The sequence below is a fragment of the Engraulis encrasicolus genome, chromosome 18 (genome assembly GCF_034702125.1).
Source record: "Engraulis encrasicolus isolate BLACKSEA-1 chromosome 18, IST_EnEncr_1.0, whole genome shotgun sequence".
Taxonomy (NCBI): domain Eukaryota; kingdom Metazoa; phylum Chordata; class Actinopteri; order Clupeiformes; family Engraulidae; genus Engraulis; species Engraulis encrasicolus.
The window spans coordinates 8,534,538-8,554,946 of NC_085874.1; the positions used below are offsets into that span (position 1 = coordinate 8,534,538).

The 20,409-nt window shown below is 45.0% G+C and overlaps 1 protein-coding gene across 1 annotated transcript in view; it reads left to right on the forward strand.

Moving 5' to 3' along the window:
- The window catches only part of LOC134468766 (nuclear receptor coactivator 7), a 23,737-nt gene extending 4,600 nt beyond the window's left edge, over nucleotides 1–19,137 (forward strand). Inside the window, exons 4-16 of the mRNA XM_063222640.1 lie at nucleotides 1,668–1,738; nucleotides 2,264–2,371; nucleotides 2,672–2,767; nucleotides 3,873–3,992; nucleotides 6,722–6,906; nucleotides 7,647–8,386; nucleotides 9,757–9,925; nucleotides 10,779–10,986; nucleotides 14,102–14,227; nucleotides 14,808–14,960; nucleotides 15,632–15,727; nucleotides 16,107–16,180; nucleotides 16,477–19,137. Of these exons, the coding sequence (XP_063078710.1) occupies nucleotides 1,668–1,738; nucleotides 2,264–2,371; nucleotides 2,672–2,767; nucleotides 3,873–3,992; nucleotides 6,722–6,906; nucleotides 7,647–8,386; nucleotides 9,757–9,925; nucleotides 10,779–10,986; nucleotides 14,102–14,227; nucleotides 14,808–14,960; nucleotides 15,632–15,727; nucleotides 16,107–16,180; nucleotides 16,477–16,600 (2,270 nt within the window). The 3' untranslated portion in view covers nucleotides 16,601–19,137. The remainder of the gene's footprint in view (nucleotides 1–1,667; nucleotides 1,739–2,263; nucleotides 2,372–2,671; nucleotides 2,768–3,872; nucleotides 3,993–6,721; nucleotides 6,907–7,646; nucleotides 8,387–9,756; nucleotides 9,926–10,778; nucleotides 10,987–14,101; nucleotides 14,228–14,807; nucleotides 14,961–15,631; nucleotides 15,728–16,106; nucleotides 16,181–16,476) is intronic.
- Nucleotides 19,138–20,409: the final 1,272 nt, after the last annotated feature.

Below are 20,409 nucleotides of genomic sequence, written 5' to 3' on the forward strand. Positions count from 1 at the left end.
GTTAAGCCAATAATAACAGCTTAATAATGCATGCATACGGTAGAAGTGGAATGGTTCATCCATCATCGTAAATTCATCAACAGGTGTGTGTTTGTGTGTGTGCGCGTGCATGTATCTGTGTGTGTGTGCGTGTGTGCGTCTGTCTGTCTGTCTGTCTGTCTGTCTGTGGACTCTGTTCTGACCCTGACTGAAAGCATATGTCTAAGTCATTGGTTCTCAACCTTTTTTGAACTAACGCTCCCTGCACCTCATCCTAAGCCTCCCAACGCCCCCCTGAATTCATCATAAGCCTGCCAACGTCCCCCTTAATATTAAAAAATAAATAAATGGGCAATGCCCCCAATGATAACTAAGCACCGCCCCCTCTCAACTGTATCCTTCTCAACGTCCCCCCTAGGGCTCCCCAACGGCCCCTGGGGGGCTGTACCGTCCCTGTTGAGAAACACTGGTCTAAGTTGTCAGTCTGTCACCAACAGAAAGAAATTGTGTGTGTGTGTGTGTGTCTGTGTGTGTGTCTGTGTGTTGACTGTGGATGTCAGCACTTACTCATTATGGCTATGTGTATGACGCAGTTACTGGACTGTGTGTGTATGTACAGAAGTGAGCGAGTGGAAAACAGAGAGACAGAATGACAGAAGGATATCGAGATGGATAGATCGATATTGTGTGTGTGTGTACATGGAAGCGAGTGAGAGAGACAGACACTTTTTCTTAAAGTCAAGCGCCCTTTATTGGTAGTATGAGTAACAGACAATTTTCAAGGATTTCATGTCATTGCTACTCACCAAGTACCGTTCCAAACTCAAGCACCCTTCAGAATTCTGCCAAGCCCCGGCCCGTAGGGCACTCGTTTGCTCTGCGACCGACCCGGGTTCGATTCCCAGCCCGGGTCCTTTGCCGGCCCTTCCCCATCTCTCTCTCCCAACTCACTTCCTGTTTCTCCTGTCCTGTCTGATAGTAAAAAAAACAATAAAGGCTTCATAAACCCCCCAAAAAATACTTCTGTAAGAAGAATTCTGTTGAGTCCCACATGATTGATTCATAGAACTTGCAGGTTGCAGTTGCTGCATCATTTCTTTTACAAAATACCCAGAATTCTTATCAGTCCTACACTCACGCTAGGCTTTTATTATGGTGGTTGGAAAGCCATGTTAAATATTTTACGTATGAATCGATATCGTAATGTTTTTGGAGTTGTCCATAGTTTCATACAGCTAAACATAAATTGGTCATAGTTTGTGCTCACACGTTTGTGGTGCTTTTGACTACAAACCATTTGTATACTGTTACGATGGGGACGCATGCACATGAATTTGGCCAAGCGTAGTGAACTTTGCCATTCATTCCTATGAGGGAGACGACAGCAAGCGAAATGGAGTGAAGCGGAAATATTCGACCAAGTTTCAACATTATGCAAATGAGGAACGAATTTCACCTGCCATGCCCAATCAAATTAACAAAATAATCATATTATTCTATTTTATTCGCCGTAACTAATAAATGGAAGGGTAAAGGATGCATAGTGTGTGTTAACTTTGACAAAGTAACTAATCGTATGTGGGTCTCTCTCTATCTCTCTCTCTCTCACTCTCTCTCTCTCTCTCTCTCTCTCTCTCTCTCTCTCTCTCTCCCTCTCTCCCTCCCTCTGTTTGTGTTTGTGTCTGCAGATGTCATCAGTAAACCATCCAATGAGACAAAGAAGAAGAAGCAGAGACCTGCAGGCACTGTGGAATACACGGTAAACACACACACACACACACATACACACATACACATACACACACACACACACACACACACACACACACACACACACACACACACACACACACACACACACACACACACACCTCTAAATGTAGACCTGCAGGCACTGTGGAGCACATGGTAAACACACACACACACACATACACACACACACACACACACACACACACACACACACACACACACACACACACACACACACACACACACACACACACACCACCTCTAAATGTAGACCTGCAAGCACTGTGGAGCACATGGTAAACACACACATACACACATACACACATTCACACTCACACTCACACTCACACTCACACTCACACTCTCTCTCTCTCTCTCACTCACACACACACACCTCTAAATCTAGACGTGCAAGCCCTGTGGATATGTGCTGCAGTGTGTGTGTGTGTGTGCGCGCGCACACACAACACTGAATAGCATGACTCTGAAGTTCAACATGTAATGTCATGACTATGGTGCATGTGTGTTTCAGGTGTGTGTGAATGACACTCTGAACAGCGTTGCTCTGAAGTTCAACATCACCCCCAACAAACTGGTGCAGTTGAACCGCCTCTACTCTCGCTGCCTCGTACCCGGACAGGTATTACCTGTGTGTGTGTGTGTGTGTGTGTGTGTGTGTGTGTAACAGTGTGTTTGTGTGTGCGTGTGTGTTTGTATGTGTGGAGTTACTCTGGTGTAATCTTAGAGCTGTGCTTTTGTGTGTTCATGTAGAAGTTGTGTTACTGACTATAGGTGTGTGTGTGTGTGTGTGTGTGTGTGTGTGTGTGTGTGTGTGTGTGTGTGTGTGTGTGTGTGTGTGTGTGTGTGTGTGTGTGTGTGTGTGTGTGTGTGTGTGTGTGTGTGTGTGTGTCTGTGTCTGTGTCTCTGTGTGTGTCTGTAGAAGCTCTTTGTTCCTGACACTGGCCAGTTAGACTCCTCCCATCAAAATGGAACATCAGATCAAGACTCTGCCCCCCAACCATCCAAACACACCCAGGTGACACGCACACACACACACACACACACACACACACACACACACACACACACACACACACTCACACAAACACAAAAACTGGCTACCTTGACCGGGATTAACCCATACTACGACGCTGATTTAGATGTTGGTCCGAGTTGCCTAAACCGGAGTACCTACGTGTTCTCGTAGCAGGGCACACACACTATACTACAACATGCATGTCTAATTGTGACTGAATATATGAGGAATAGAAACATTTTATTCAACTTGACATGCATGACATGTGATGTTTGACGTGCCGTGAAAAAACTGACCATTTATTTTTCCATAACTCTGTTACCAAGACTGGTCTTTACACTCTGGTGGAGAATAGCAATTGATACTTTACTTAAATACAGGCTCTGGGCCCAATAGGTAAACACACAACACAGTATACTGTACATAAAAAAAATAAAATAGGCAGGAAAAGAAGAGAAAGAGGAAGAGGAAAAAACAAGCAATAATCCCTAAGCACATACAAACATATCTGTCATGACAGTCTGAAATAATTCTGCTAAACTCTCATTGTAACTGAAGACCACCTGCAGGTGTGTCTGTTCATGGTTTGCATCCTCTTTGACTTTGATGTGAGTAAAAGGTGACCTGCAGTTTTGGCCAGGACCTGTTTCTTGAAAGCGCCATTTCTAACTAGTTAGGTTACCAATGGGAAGTTTCATTGCAACCAAGTAAGTTGCGTACTTAGTTAGCAAAGACACTCTACGCGCCTCTACTGGGGCCATGTTACAGTCTCTTACTGCTCATGTTTTTCCCTATCACTCTGTCTGTCTGTCTGTTTACCAGACTGACTGTCTGTCTGTCTGTTTAACTGTCTGTCTGTCTCTCTGTTTAACTGTCTGTCTGTCTGTCTGTTTACCAGACTGACTGTCTGTCTGTCTTTCTCTCTCTTTGTCTACCTGTCTGTTTGTCTCTCTGCCTGTTTCTCTGTTTACCTGCCTGTCTGTCTCTGTCTGTCTTTGTCTCTGTCTACCTGACTGGTTACCTGTCTGCCTATCTGTCTGCTTTATGGTCTGACGATCTGTCTGTCTGTCTGTCTGTCTGTCTGTCTACCTGTCTATCTGTTCAGGAGGATGTGAATGGGAGTGGCCTGTTGCTAAGTCGACAATTGTCTCCGCCCTCTGAGGACGAGAGCCCGGCGACACTCAAGTTCATCAAGATGAGCTGCAGATACTTTACCGACGGAATGGTACACACACACAACACAACACAACACAACACAACACAACACAACACAACACAACACAACACAACACAACACAACACAACACAACACAACACAACACAACACAACACAACACAACACAACACAACACAACACAACACAACACAACCACTGTTTGGAACACAAAAACAGTGTCATTAGGACCCTACAGCAGATGACGGCCCATCTAGAGCAGAACGGCAGGGTAAGGAACATTCACATATCAAACAGGCCCTGTCGGGACGCTGATTATCCAAAGCGAGGTTGTTAACCAGTTGGCAAGCATTTTAGGTTACCTATGGAAAATAAGATAAGATAAGGTAATCCTTTATTTTCTCTACAAGAGAGACATTTTGCTTGGACATGAGCGTGTGATGTAATACCAAAAAGAAAACAGTACAGTAGAGACACTACAGACAAATAATACACATGTACACTAAACAAGGAAACATGTAACATGTAAACAGACAGCTGTTGTTCGTATCGTTCTTCATCTTGGCCAATCATTCACAACATTCGTCCAGAATACTGCAACCAAGCATATTGTACACAACCGTATTGCACACACCCCTATCAATGAGGATCATTTGAACCTATTTGTTTTATAGTTTGGGAGTCTATGTCTTCTTCCTGAGGGCAGTACGTCATATTCACAGTTCAAAACATGATCGTCATCCATTGCTACCAAGTGAAAGGCTGACTCGCTGGTGGAGACATAGGGTCCATTCCATGATCCAAACTCTCATCCTCGACTTGTGCTTGTGGAAGGCGCTTTGTTGACGCCCCTCCTCCTTGGAGAAAACTAGTGCCCCTGCTGTCAGCTTAGCCTTAGCACAGCAACATTTGGCGGACATTTCCCCAGTTAACATGCCGATTGCAAATGAGAACAGGACCTTGGAATTGCGCTTGTGCAAGATATTGAATGAAAATTCTATCGTCAATGATGTCTTGCGACGCCATCGTGATGCCACAAGCCCAAGAGAGGACAAGAGCTTGGATAATTTGCTCATAATGTTCATTGGTGTAATTGTCATCATTGCCACCAGGTGGCGCATGTTAACTTCCCTGCCCCCCTGCAGGTGGTTTGGTGAGGCAATGCAGTTGTAGGGGTGGAGACTTGGGAACTCAATTGCAGTTTAGCGCTGAGAATCAAAACACTGGAGTGGCCATGTTGTGGCGTTTCCGGCCGCCATTTGGTAGTAGACCTGCGCTCACTTTGGCAGCCAATAAACATAAATGGAGACGGAGCCCATCTCTGACAATAATGTTGTTGTTATATTTAGAATATGATAACAATTTATATATCTATATCTAGAAGATATTTAACCAGGCATTGAATGGAGAGCCATAATGACCATAATGTCTTAGTAATATTAACATATCCACAGATACACTATACATGGACAATATTCCAAATGGCAGGCTAAATATCTACCCAGCTAATATGAACTATTTTTTTTTTAATCAATCCATATGAATTGAGATATTTAGACCATATTTATATATCTATAGAAAACATTGAGGCAGTTCAAATAGTGTTGTTGTTAGACGTGACTTCCGAGGCTAGTTGCAATGACTCTTACCTGTCAGGCTGCCGGTGTGTTTGTCTGCTTGTAGAAGTGAAGTAAAAGTTCCACTAGGTGGCAGTCACATGATAGGAATCAGACTACGCTAGTGCACATCCTCTCTGTTGGCCATATGGGGCCAAGGACATACCCGTGTAGACATAGGGTCACAGTCCAGGAGCTGTTTGTTGTACAGGCGAAACAAATGGTTAAGTGAATGGAATAAAGAGTAGATGGGTCTAAAATGGAGGAGATGGGGAGATGGAAGTTCAGGGTTTCCCCCAGCACTTTACAGATTAGGTAGCCACTTGGACAACAAACACCTACCGCCTTGATTAGATCCCCTGAAAAGATAAAGATTGTCTATTTGAAAATCTAATTTGTATGAGGTTGTTTTCTAAAATGGTATAATAACATCCCTTGAGCGGAGGTGCATAAAGCACACCAGAAAAGGAGGTGCTGGCAACCAGTGAAACACTTGAAAGAAGAGAGAAGTGTTGAAAGAAGAGAGAAGTATACGTATAACTGGCCATCCGGGTACTTTATTTGTGAATGTGCGTTACGCCTCTTTTTGGGGGAAAACATACTTGCAACGGCTAGCCTAAATAAACACAGTTCATGCTTCAGCTTCAGTTTTTCTATATTATTTGAGCAGACGACAACACAACACGTCTTCGGCATGTTGAGCGTGAACAACGCTAGTCTACACCACCAATTGACTTGCATTGGCTTTTCCTCTAAAGTTTTCCCTCAAAAAGGGGCATAACGCACATGGCACACATCACGCCGTTTATACGTATTGAACACTAATGAATGTGGACACACCTGTTTGTAGCCTAATTATGAGCCAGGTGGGAGAAACTAAGCTTCCCTTTAAAAGACAAGGTACTACCTGTTGTTTGATACGTGACCTGAGGAAGGCCGACGGAGGCCGAAACGTTGCAACATTAAAAGATCATTTCTGCAACTCGGGAGTGTGCGGCACTTCTCTCTTCTTTCAAACAATATTACGTAACATAAATATTTAAAGAGTTTCACATTATACATTTCTCTGTTGCACATCTCTGATACAGCTTGATTAACGTGTGTGTGTGTGTGTGTGTGTGTGTGTGTGTGTGTGTGTGTGTGTGTGTGTGTGTGTGTGTTTAGGGCGTGGTGGGTGGTGTGATGATCGTGACGCCCAACACCATCATGTTTGATCCGCACAAGTCGGACCCGCTGGTGATCGAGCTCGGCTGCGAGGAGTACGGGCTCATTTGTCCCATGGTGCACCTGGTGTCCGTCGCGCTCTACGACGACCTGTCACGCATGCACCTCAAGGACGCACTGCCCTCGTAAGACACACACACACACACACACACACTTGCACTCCGTGTCTTTCCTGTCCACTCTACCAGCTATGTCTCTGTTTTAGTTGGATTTGTGTCATGTACTATAATTTTGGCATTATTTCTTAGTTTATTATTTTGATTTTATATTTATTTTGAGATTACATCCATTATCCATATCCATTCATATGGTTTTACCTCCACCTGTTATCATCTTCTGTTGTCATGGTTTAAGTTTCAGTTTGCATTTTGTGTTTTTGTTTTTTGTTTGTTTTCTCTTCTTTTCTGTTGTTTTCTTGTCTTCTGTCCTCTCCTCCTCTCTGTTCTTGCCCTCCTCTCTCTCCTCCCCCGTCCTCCTCTCTCTTCTCCTCCTCTCTCTTCGTGTCTCCCCCTTTCCTCTTCCCTCCTCCTCCTCTCTCTACTCTTCTCCTCCTCCCCTGTCCCCTCCTCTCTACTCCTCTCCTCTCCTTTCTCTTCTCCTCTCCTGCCTCTATTCTTCCCCTCTCTCCTCTCCTCCTCTCCTCTCCTCTCCTCTCCTCTCCTCTCCGTTCTTCTTCGTTTCTCTCCTTTCTCCTCTCCGTTCTCCTTTCTCCTCTCCGTTCTCCTCTCCTCTCCTCCCCCATCCTCCTCTCCTCTCCTCTCCTCCTCTCCTCTCCTCTCCTCTCCTCCTCTCCTCTCCTCTCCTCTCCTCCCCCGTCCTCCTCTCCTCCTCTCCTCTCTCTCCTCCTCCTCCTGTCTCTCCTCAGCGATGAGCTTCCTCCTCTGTGTCCTCTCTACAGGCCTGGCGAGTGGGAGGAGCTTCCGTCCGAGCGAGACATTAACCCTTTCAGCCGTTACCAGGACCTGCATCACCAACAACAACCGCCTCACGGTGTCCATGGCGATCAACCACAACACAGTCTCCGCGGTGACCACAGTCAACAGCATCCCTATGACAACCAGACCCTGCCCTCCTCGTCCCCTTCTGATGAGGGATTTACTGAACTGCATCCTCTAGAGGGAGACAGAGATCAGAGGAGAGAAGAGGAGGAGGAGGAGGAGGAGAAGAGAGAAAAAGAGGATGATGATGGGGAGGAGGAGAAGGACGAAGGGCTCCACACTCGATCATCTGACGAGACGTCTGATGCCTCGCGCCCCCCTTCCTCTCTCATGCCCCCCTCACACTCACACACGCAGAGCCCCTCCGCAATCTCACACACGCCCTCCACACACACAGACCCAGCAACAGAGGAGCTGACAAGACAAGACGCACACACTCAGCCACTGGGGCAGAGCAAAGACACACACACACAGCCACACACGGACCCATCTCCTGTTCCAGCTCCCCCTCCAGCTGCGGCCCAGGCCCAGGCCCAGGGGGATTGTGGGAGATGTAGTGTGTCTGGGGAGGGGGCAGGCCTAACCGAGGAGGAGAAGAGGAGGCGGAGCAACGAGGCCAACGAGGTGAAACTCTGGCTGCTGCAGAGGATGCAGGGACCAATTGAGAGTAAGAACCGACCACCGGCAAACCAATCACAACACAAATGCAAATCAGCTCACACATACAGACCAATCGAGAGTAACCGGGCGAATACACTAACAGCGACGAGATTAAAGGGACACTCCACCCATTTGCATTAGGCTTTCCATTGCTAGACACCCAGTCATACTTTTGAATGGTCGTGCAACACTCTCTCAATTCCCCCTGAGACAGGAGAAATCCGTATTCACCTCTTGACACTTCCTCCTACAATGATGTAAAAATCGTCATTTTGCATCATTGTAGGAGGAAGTGTAAGAGAGGTGGATTTCTGTTGAGACTACAAGCCTTTTTCCCACCCTTTCAACCCCGCCCATAGGGGGTTGGACCTAATGCGCTAACAGACCTATCACAGATCAGTGTGCCAGTGCTTTTGAAATCACTGGCATTGAGGCTCCAGTAAGTCACTGGCAGAGCTGCCTGGGTGTGGTCTGTGGAACTTGAGCATTGCAATGCATTATGGGGATTGTTGTCACAAATCCACAAGCACTAAAAAGTCATTTTCTGCCTTTTCTCGGCCAAGAAGGCACCAAATTAGAAATTTATGCTACTATTCTCCTACATATATGACCCACTTTCAATACATATTCATGCCTCCACCGGTGGAATGCCCCTTTAAGCGACAGAGAATGTCTGGAGTGTGCAGCAAGAGCGATACGAGCGATGGAAGCGACAGAGTATGCCCGTTAAAAGCAGAATGCAACCTGTGGTGTCTGTCGCCGAACTGCATCATAGCTCATTTGCGTAATATTTTCTCACTGTCAGCCAAGTCGCTCAAATCGCCCCTCAAATTGCTTTTGTCTCTTCTCTCACCAACGACTCAATACAAAAGTCAATTACTTTTGTTGCTGGAATCGCTTATGTCGTGCTTAGTGTATTTGTTCGGTAAGAACCGGCAGCATGCCAACCAATCACAACTCAGATACAAATCCAGTGCCAACATGCGGAACACTGCATCTAGTGTTTCAAATCTATGGTGAACAAGGAAAGCACCATGTTACATGTTTTTGTCTTTTAACTTCCACTTTAAATGTTGGTTGGGTGCCGTTCATGAGGTAGGTATCTCAAAAATGGTGTTTGAATGAATTGGTTGTCCGTTTGTTTGTGGTTACCGTGAGAAGTTACAGTGTATATTCGGCGTAGTAGTTATGTCACATTGCATATGCTTCCTATTGGAAACCTCTGCTGTATTGTTTCATTATTACGACTGTAGCCAACGGGAAATGTAATGACAAAAGCAGTACACTTGAGACGGAAGGTGAATGAATACATGCTGTTTATGTGTGTGTGTGTGTGTGTGTGTGTGTGTGTGTGTTTCTCCGTATCTCCGTGTCCAGACCTGCTGCTGCCGTGTGAGAAGAGTAAGGCTCCGCCCATGTTCCTCTGCTTCAAGGTCGGCCGGCCAATGAGGAAGTCCTTTGCTTCTGGTCCAGCCCAAAGCCCCGCCCATCCCCCACATGCCCGCGGGAAGCTGTGGGAGTACTGGTTCGCTGTGCCACAGGAGAGGTGAGACAGGAGAGGAGAGACAGCCCTGTAGAGAGGAAAAACGGAAGAGGAGAGACAGACAGGACCTATGAGACAGAGACAGACGTGAGAGGGAGGACAGACAGGTGTTCTGAGCTGTGAGAGTACTGGTTCACCCTACCCTAGGAGAGGAGAGATGCCAAGGAGAGGCAGACAGATTCTATCAAGAGAAGAGAGATAGACAGGTCCTTTAGGTACTCTAAATTGTGGGATTACTGGTTCACCATACCCCAGGAGAGGAGAGATGCCAAGGAGAGGCAGACAGATTCTATAGAGAGATGAGAGATAGACAGGTCCTATAGGTATTCTAAATTGTGGGATTACTGGTTCACCATACCCCAGGAGAGACAGACAGGTCCTATAGAAGTATTCTAATATGTGGGAGTACTGGTTTGCCGTGCCGCAGGAGAGACAGACGGGTCCTATAGAAGTATTCTAATATGTGGGAGTACTGGTTTGCCGTGCCGCAGGAGAGAGACAGCCCTGTACAGAAGTGAGACAGGAGAGGATGGACAGGCCCAATATTGATGCTGTGAACCAGGAGTTCCACAAGAGGAGGGCTGAGACAGACAGACAGACAGACAGACAGGTGGGAGAGCCTGACAGTAGAGGTGAGACAGGCAGTTGACACAATCGCTCTGGAGAGCAGAGACAGCTGCTATAGGACTGTGTTTAGCTGTGTTTAGGATGGCACAGGTTGTGTTGGCTAATGTTTCAAAGAGGACACCTTGTGTGTGTGTGTGTGCGTGTGCGTGTGCGTGTGTGCGTGTGCGTGTGCGTGTGTGCGTGTGTGTGTGTGTGTGTGTGTGTGTGTGTGTGTGTGTGTGTGTGTCAGGGTGGACGACCTGTACTCCTTCTTCGTGCAGTGGTCTCCAGAGACGTACGGTAAGGAGGCGCGAGGGGAGAGGCACCATAAGGAGACGCGAGGAGGTGAGGAGGAGGAAGAGGAGGAGGATGAAGAGGAGCAGGGCTTCATCGTAGTGGAGAAGGAGGAGCTGAACATGATCGACAACTTCTTTAGTGAAGTGCCACGCAACTGGGAGGTGAGACACAGACACACACACCCACACACACACACACACACCCAAACACACACACACACACACACACACACACACACACACACACACACACACACACACACAGAGTCTTTAGTGAAGTGCCACGCAACTGGGAGGTGAGACACACACACACACACACACACACACACACACACACACACACACACACACACACACACACACACACACACACACACACACACACACACACACACACACACACACACACACACACACACACACACACACAAGGCAAGGCAAGGCAAGGCAAGTTTATTTATATAGCGCATTTCATACACAGGTGCAACTCAATGTGCTTCACAAAGTTAACAATGTAAATGAAAGGAAAAAGGGAAGAAAGAAGGAAATTAATTAGAGTCAAAAAGCATTTAAAAACATTAAGATAAAACATAAGGTAAAAATAATAATAACATAAAATAAAATAAAACAAATTAAATAGAAATAAAAATAATAAGAATAAGTAATTTAAGCTAGGGGAAAGCATCTGAGAACAGCTTTGTCTTGAGTCTACATTTAAAGCTATCAATAGTGGGTGCATTTTTTATGTCATCTGGAAGCTGGTTCCAAAGCTTTGAAGCATAGAAGCTAAAGGCTGCCTCTCCACACTTTGTTTTGACTTTTGGAATCACCAGCAAATTCTTCTCCGTTGACCTTAGTGACCTAGTTGGTGCATACAGCTGAAACATATCCAGTAGATATGTGGGTCCCATTCCATTTAGTGATTTAAACACAAGTAGCATAGCCTTAAAATCAATTCTGTAGCTTACTGGGAGCCAATGCAGCGATCTTAAAATTGGAGTAATGTGGTGGAACTTCCTTGTCTTTGTAAGAACCCTTGCAGCTGCGTTTTGTACAAGTTGAAGCTGTTTAATGGTTTTATTGGGGAGGCCAGTAAAAAGACTGTTACAGTAATCAACTTTACTAGAAATAAAGGCATGTATTAGCTTCTCCAGATCATGTTTAGACATCAGGCCCCTAAATTTAGAGACGTTTTTTATGTGATAAAATGCAGACTTAGTAATAGCTTTCATGTGACTGTTGAAGTTTAGGTCACTGTCAATGAGGACCCCAAGATTTTTAAACTGTTTCCCTTGCTTTCAGTCCCTTTGTTTCAAGGATAGTAGCAATCTTTTGTCTCTCCTCTCTTTTCCCAAATATAATTACTTCAGTTTTATCTGTGTTCAGCTGGAGGAAATTGTGAGACATCCATTTGTTAATTTGGTCCATGCAATGATAGAGTGATTCAAGGGGGGTATAGTCATTTGGGGACATAGATAAGTAGAGCTGGGTATCATCCGCATAGCTATGGTAATTTATGGAGTTATTCTCGATAATGTGTCCCAGTGGCAACATATACAGATTGAACAGTAGTGGTCCCAGAATGGAGCCCTGGGGGACCCCACAATTCAGAGACATCGGTGATGAGGTATGTCTTCCAATGGCGACAAAAAAACTTCTTTGTTGTAGGTACGATTTTAACCAGTTGATCACTATGCCTGTAAAGCCAACCCAGTGTTCCAGTCTATGTAGTAGTATAGAATGATTAACTGTATCGAAGGCGGCACTCAAATCGAGTAGAACCAAGACGGGATAATTTGCCAGCATCAGAATTCAATCTTATGTCATTCATAACTTTGATAAGAGCTGTTTCAGTGCTGTGGTAGGCACGGAAACCTGATTGAAACTTATCAAAATAGCTATTAGACATTAGAAAAGCAGTTAATTGGTTAAAAACAATTTTCTCTATTATTTTACCCATGAATGGTAGATTGGATATGGGCCTATAGTTGTTTAGTACCAGTGCATCCAGGTTGTTCTTTTTCAGTAAGGGTTTCACAACTGCTTCTTTCAGACAGCCTGGGAATATGCCTGTTTGTAGTGAGGTGTTGATGATCTGAAGTACATCTGATGATATTAGATTTAAGATGGATTTGAAGAAGGCTGTTGGTAAAATATCTAAGTCAGATGTAGAGGAGCTAAGACTTTGTACCGTTCTATTTAGAATGTCCACATCAACTAAATGAAAATTTCTCATGAGGTTAGGATTTAACTTCACCATAGCAAGCTGGTCTGAATCTTGGGTCGGTTGCACATGTGTGAGTATGTTTGCACGTATTTTTTCAATCTTTCCTTTGAAAAAGGATGCGAACTCATTGCATTTGCTGACTGAGAGGAACTCAGAGGGCATTAGATTTGGGGGCCTTGCTAGCTTTTCCACAGTGCCAAACAGGACACGTGCATTATTAATATTTCTGTTAATTATGTCAGAGAAAAAAGATTGTCTAGCTTTAGAAATTTCTTGGTTGTATTTCGAGAGTGTGTGTTTATAGATTTGGTAGTGGACTTCAAGTTTGGATTTACGCCACTGTCTTTCAGCCCTCCTGCATTCTTGCTTTTGCAATATAACTGTGGGATTCTTTCTCCAAGGTGCTTTTTCACGTCCCACTGTTTTTATTTTTTCGGGGGCAATAACATCCATAACCATGAGATCATCTGCACTCTCTGAGGTTTGACTTTGGATCTCTGAAAGTGCTTGCTGAAAGAGTGAGGCTGTCTCACAGTTGATTATACGTTTTTTGACTGTAACAGATTCCCTTTGAACATGAGGGTACATAGAAACATCAGAAAAAATGCAGTAATGGTCAGAAAAGCCATAGTCTTTGACACTAGCACAAGCATTAAGGCCTTTTGTTATTATTAGGTCTAAAGTGTGACCTTGGTTGTGTGTTGGTCCTGTTACATGCTGTGTGAGGCTAAAAATGTCAATAAGTCTTTAGTGAAGGTGGGAGGTGAGGCACACAGCACACACCACACACACACACACACACACACACACACACACACACACACACACACACACACACACACACACACACACACACACACACACCCAAACACACACACACACACACACAGTCTTTGTTTAGCAAAGTGCCATCCAACTGGCAGGTGAGAACCAAACACTCATGGAAGTCCATCTGCATCTGTTTCAACATGGGAGTCTATTGTTTGTGTGTGTGTGATTATTTTTGTATTGTGTGTGTGTGTGTGTGTGTGTGTGTGTGTGTGTGTTTAGATCATCACCATTAATGAAGCTCGGCGTCGTCAGAGTTTCGGCAGCTTTGAGGAGGCGGAGCCACAAGACCTGATGCCCTGCATGACACACAGCAGCTCTCTACTGGAACACACACACATCAGAATGGTACACACACACACACACACACACACACACACACACACACACAGCAGCTCTCTACTGGAACACACACACATCAGAATGGTACACACACACACACACACACACACACATCAGACTGGTACACACACACACACACACACACACAGCAGCTCTCTACTGGAACACACACACACACACACACACACACACACACACACACACACACACACACACACACACACACACACACACACACACACACACACACACACACACAGCAGCTCTCTACTGGAACACACACACTGTGCTGCACCCAACTACACACTGCTCCAAGGGCTATAACCAATGCCCTGTACCGAATGAATGTAATGTCTCTGTGTGTGTCTGTGTGTGCACTTTATGGTGAACCTTTAATGTCATTGTACTTGACAATGCAGGCTTGTTATTGTATTGTAATGTGTGCGGATACTGTATGTGTGTGTGTGTGTGTGTGTGTGTGTGTGTGTGTGTGTGTGTGTGTGTGTGTGTGTGTGTGTGTGTGTGTGTGTGTGTGTGTGTGTGTGTGTGTGTGTGTGTGTGTGTGTGTGTGTGTTTATGTCCACAGCTGAGTGGGCGCTTGCCTGCGCGTGTGCAGGGGTATCCATGGCGACTAGCGTACAGCAGCGTAGAGCACGGCACCAGCCTGAAGACCCTCTACAGGAGCATGGTAGACATCGACTGCCCTGTACTGCTCGCTATCAAGGATACACACCAACAGGTACACACACACACACACACACACACACACACACACACACACACACACTCTACAGGAGCATGGTGGACACAGACTGCCCTGTTCTGCTCGCTATCAAGGATACACACCAACAGGTACACACACACACACACACACACACACACACACACACACACACACACACACACACACACTACAGCAGGGGTGTCAAACTAAAATTAACCGAGGGCCAAAATCAAAATCTGGAACTAAGTGGCGGGCCAAAATGGACTAAATTTGTGCATGCATGCACTTCAATTTCAAAAACACTCTTTCCCATCATATTTGTCTGTTCAAATGTGTCTGCACATCCTGTGATACAGCATATTTCATGTTCAGTTGTGTTACGCTGTACATTAATGGTGTATGTGGGCCAACTGTAATACACATTTGAAATGATCTCGTGGGCCGAATAAAATGGCTCTACGGGCCAAATTTGGCCCCCGGGCCTGAGTTTGACATCCCTGCACTACAGAAACATGGTGGACTCCGACTGCCCTGTACCTGATACACACCAACAGGTACACACACACACACACACATGCGGGTCAAGGTTGTGACATGCCTCTTAAACATAATGGAAAAAGAGACAATTCTAATGCGTGTGTGTGTGTGTGTGTGTGTGTGTGTGTGTGTGTGTGTGTGCACTGCAGGTGTTTGGGGCATTCTCTACCCACCCCTTCAGAGTGAGTGAGCACTGCTACGGAACCGGAGAGACCTTCCTCTTCAACTTCAACCCAGAGATCAAGGTATGCACACACACACACACTGTACAGTACACACACACATACACACACACACTGTACAGTACACACACACATACACAACTACAGTACACACACACTGCACAGACCACACACACAGGCACACATACTGTGTCTGTTTTAGGTTTTATTGCTCAGTTATAACCATGTAATAGGTTTGTTTTTAAATTATGTTCTGGTTTTAAATATTTAGTTTGATGCCTGTACTCTTGCTGTTGGACGGAAGTGAGTTTATTTTTTACGTGTGTGTGTGTGTGTGTGTGTGTGTGTGTGTGTGTGTGTGTGTGTGTGTGTGTGTGTGTGTGTGTGTGTGTGTGTGTGTGTGTGTGTGTGTGTGTGTGTGTGTGTGTGTGTGTGTGTGTAGGTGTACCGCTGGACAGGGGAGAACTCCTACTTCGTGAAGGGCAGTCTGGACTCCCTACAGCTTGGGGGTGGGGGGTGAGTATCGTGTGTGCGTGTGCGTCTGTGTCTGTGTTTCTATCTATGTGTGCATGCGTGCGTGCATGTGATTTGGGGATGGAGGGTGAGAATCGTGCGTGCATGCGATTTAGCGGTCGTCTTGGTGTGTGTGTTTGTTCGTTTGTGTATGTGTCCTTGTGTCCTCCAAGGGTTATCTTGGATCTGGCTAGATGTTGATCTGTGTGTGTGTGTGTGTGTGTGTGTGTGTGTGTGTGTGTGTGTGTGTGTGTGTGTGTGTGCGTGCGTGCGTGTGTGTGTTTGTGCTTGTCCTCTAGGGGTCGTCTTGGTCTCTGGCTGGATGCTGATCTGTATCACGGCACGTCTGAACCCTGCTCCACCTTCAACAACCAGCCACTCGCAACACACACCGACTTCACCATACACAGCTTGGAGGTCTGAGCCTTCGACTAGCGCGCGCGCACACACACACACACACACACACACACACACACACACACACACACACACACACACACACACACACACACACACACACACTCTGTTCACTGCACTATAGGTGTGTGCCTTTGAGAATCACACACACACACTAACTTAGACTTCACTGGGCACGCTTTAGGGATATGGACTTCTGAATAATCTCTCACACACAAACACACACACACACACACACACACACACACACACACACACACACACACACACACACACACACACAAACACACACACACACACACACCTTGTTGCATTCTGGCCACGACGGTCCCACATCAACACAGCTGTGTTTCCATGGCGATGTCTCCCCAACTCCCATCCTCGCTGCTCGGCAACAATCCCCTCCCCCTTACCGACTCTACGCTGTGATTGGATGAAAGGAAGGGAAATGACACGCTGCGCTGCGAGGCGCCTAGAATGTTTCTGATGATTTTGTTTTTATTTATTTGTCTGTTTGTTTGTTGTTGTCGTCGTCTCCCCCTCCCCAAACCCGCCAACATGATCTCTCAGAATTCCGGTTGATGGACACGGATCTTTGGGACACGAAATCCGTGTCGGTTTCATGGATTTGCCAAAATTCCGTGCCCCTGGACACAGAATTGTTTTCCAGGGTGGACACACGGAACAGCTTTCTCTATATTCCCACAGCTCTATGTTTCAACAGTCTTGTGCTTTCTCAGAAGTTTTCTAATTCTAATTCTAATTTGTTTATTACATTAATTTGATAGCCTGTCAACCAACTGTAAAATGTATTTCTCAAACACGTCTTTACTGACAGGTTAAGGTAAGTTATTGTTTTGGTCAGGGCAGAGTTTAAAATTGCTCTAGCATTCTTTAATTTAGTATTAGAATTTGGTATCTATCTACTTTCTAATGATTGACTTAACACAGTGTGTGGGAATGTAGAAAGCACTTCCGTGAGTCAATTACGGAAAACAATTCTGTGTCCAGGGGCACGTAATTTTGGCAAAATCCATGAAACCGACACAGATTTCGTGTCCCAAAGATCTGTGTCCATTCCACGGATTTTTGAGAGATTAGGCTCCGTATCAGCCATGTATCTATGTTGTCTTGTGTTTTTATACGCCAAAGTTTTTAATATTTTTTTTAAATGAATATTCATTTTGAAACTGTAAATCTTCTTTTATATTTTTGCTTTTGTAACTTCAGTTGATATTTTTATAGTTTTAAATTTTTTTGTCTGAATGTCTGTGAATGTGAAGACCGAAACTCAGTGTTAGTGACTGACTGGGAGCGCTTACCGCGACTTTGACGGACACCTCTCTCCTCCAAATTGTACCACTTGTTCTCTGGAAGACAGCTCTCTGCACCAATCAAATGGCTCGCTCTGTGATGAAGACCTGTCTCCTCCTAATTCTATAGCTTGCTCTGTGGCGGACAGCTGTCCGCACCAATCAGATTGCTTGCTCTTACTCTTGCCTGCTTTGGCTGACACTACTTCCTCCAATTAGCACCTGTGACAGGCAGTCCTCATGTCCAATCAGAAGCAGCCTACTCCTTTAACGACCCCTAATCTGGAATACACTACACACCACCACCTTGTAATCTGGAACACACCACACCACACTGTAATCTCTATTACAGTATAAAGCCACTTGAACTGAATGACATGCCAGTTGTAATCTAGAATACATTACACGACACACCACCCTGTAATCAAACATACACTACAACACACACTGTAGTAATAATAGAGTAATATAGAATACAGTGCATCACACTCCGGCCTGTAATCCAAAATGCACTATGATGACCACGTAATCTGGATTACACCACACAGCTGCAAGCACTGTACTTTTCACACTAACATACACACTTGCCCCTTACACATAGATTATTCCGTCATGTGCATTTAATCTAGAACACACATTAGTAACAGTACGGTATAAAGTCAATTACATTCATCAGATTGCACTCAGTGGTCAGCTCTACGGTCATCCAGAATAGTGTGTTAGTACGCTATTTCACATTCCATACTGAGGACACTCACATTCACACTGTGCAGTAGGCTTCTAAGACACTCACAAATGACTGGTGTACACACTCACATTCACATTGTATGTCACATTCACACTGTCGTCATGTAGACCAGTAGGCCTAATGGGTAACCTGGATTCATTCATTTACAATCCAGCGCCACATATTCCAAATGACCTGGATTTATCTGTCACTTCAACCAGGTGAATTGGAGAAGTAAAACTAGGCCATATAGAAATGACGTGCTGCTGGATTGTCACTCTCACACTGTTGGTGTGTCATAGGTGTGTTCTGGATTAGGGAGGAGCTGAGGTGGGCTGGATTCGATTGGGTTAGATTTTATTGGCTGCTGTGTTTGTCATTCGTAGTCTGGATTTGATTTGATTGGTTGTTGTGTTCACATCACTCCTGTCATTATCTGTGGTATCACCTCTACCTGTGTATCGTTCCCATGTATGACTCAAATAAATGAAAATACATTCCTGTTGAAATGGGTATCTGCCACTTCATTGTTCTATGTAGGAGATCTATCTATCTATCTATCTATCTATCTATCTATCTATCTATCTATCTATCTATCTATCTATCTATCTATCTATCTATCTATCTATCTATCTATCTATCTATCTATCTATCTATCTATCTATCTATCTATCTATCTATCTATCTATCTATCTATCTATCTATCTATCTACAGTGCCCTCCATTATTATTGGCACCCCTGGTTGAGATGTGTTTTTTAGCTTCCAATTATTATTATTTTTCTCTAAATAATATGGGACCTTAATGGAAAAAAAGAGAAAAATCCAACCTTCAATACAAGTGCATTTATTCAGTGGGGGAAAAATCCCACATAAAGAAATAATTATTTGACATCAAATAATGTGTGTCACAATTATTAGCACCCCTGTTGTTAATATTTTGTACAACCCCCTTTTGCCAACAAAACAGCACCTAATCTTCTCCTATAATGTTTCACAAGATGGGAAAAGACAGAAAGAGGGATCTTCAGCCATTCCTCTTTGCAGAATCTCTCTAAATCATCCAGAGACCTGGGTCCTCTCCTCTGTACTCTCCTCTTCAGCTCACCCCACAGGTTCTCAATGGGGTTGAGGTCTGGGGACTGAGATGGCCATGGGAGGAGCTTGATTTTGTGTCTGGTTAACCATTTCTGTGTAGATTTGGCCATATGTTTAGGGTCATTGTCTTGCTGAAAGACCCAGTGTCGACCCATCTTCAGCTTTTTGGCAGAGGGCAACAGATTTTGATTTAAAATGTCCTGGTATTTCAAAGCATTCATGATGCCATGCACCCTAACAAGCTTCCCAGGGCCTTTGGAAGCGAAACAGCCCCACAGCATCACTGACCCACCCCCATACTTCACAGTGGGTATGAGGTGCTTTTCAGCATGCGCGTCTTTCGTGGCACGCCAGACCCACTTAGAGTGTTTGTTGCCAAAAAGCTCAATCTTGGTCTCATCTGACCAAGGCACACGGTCCCAGTTGAAGCCCCAATACCGCTGGGCGAACTCCAGACGTTTGCGTTTATGATTGTGGGTGAGGAAAGGTTTTCTTTGTGCATGCCTCCCAAACAGCTTGTTGGCGTGTAGACAGCGCCTGATGGTTGATTTGGAGACTTTGTGACCCCAGGATGCTACCATTTGTTGTAATTCTGTAACAGTGAGCTTTGGAGATATTTTGATTTCTCTTACCATCTTCCTCACTGTGCGTGGTGGCAAAATAAACTTGGGTCCTCGT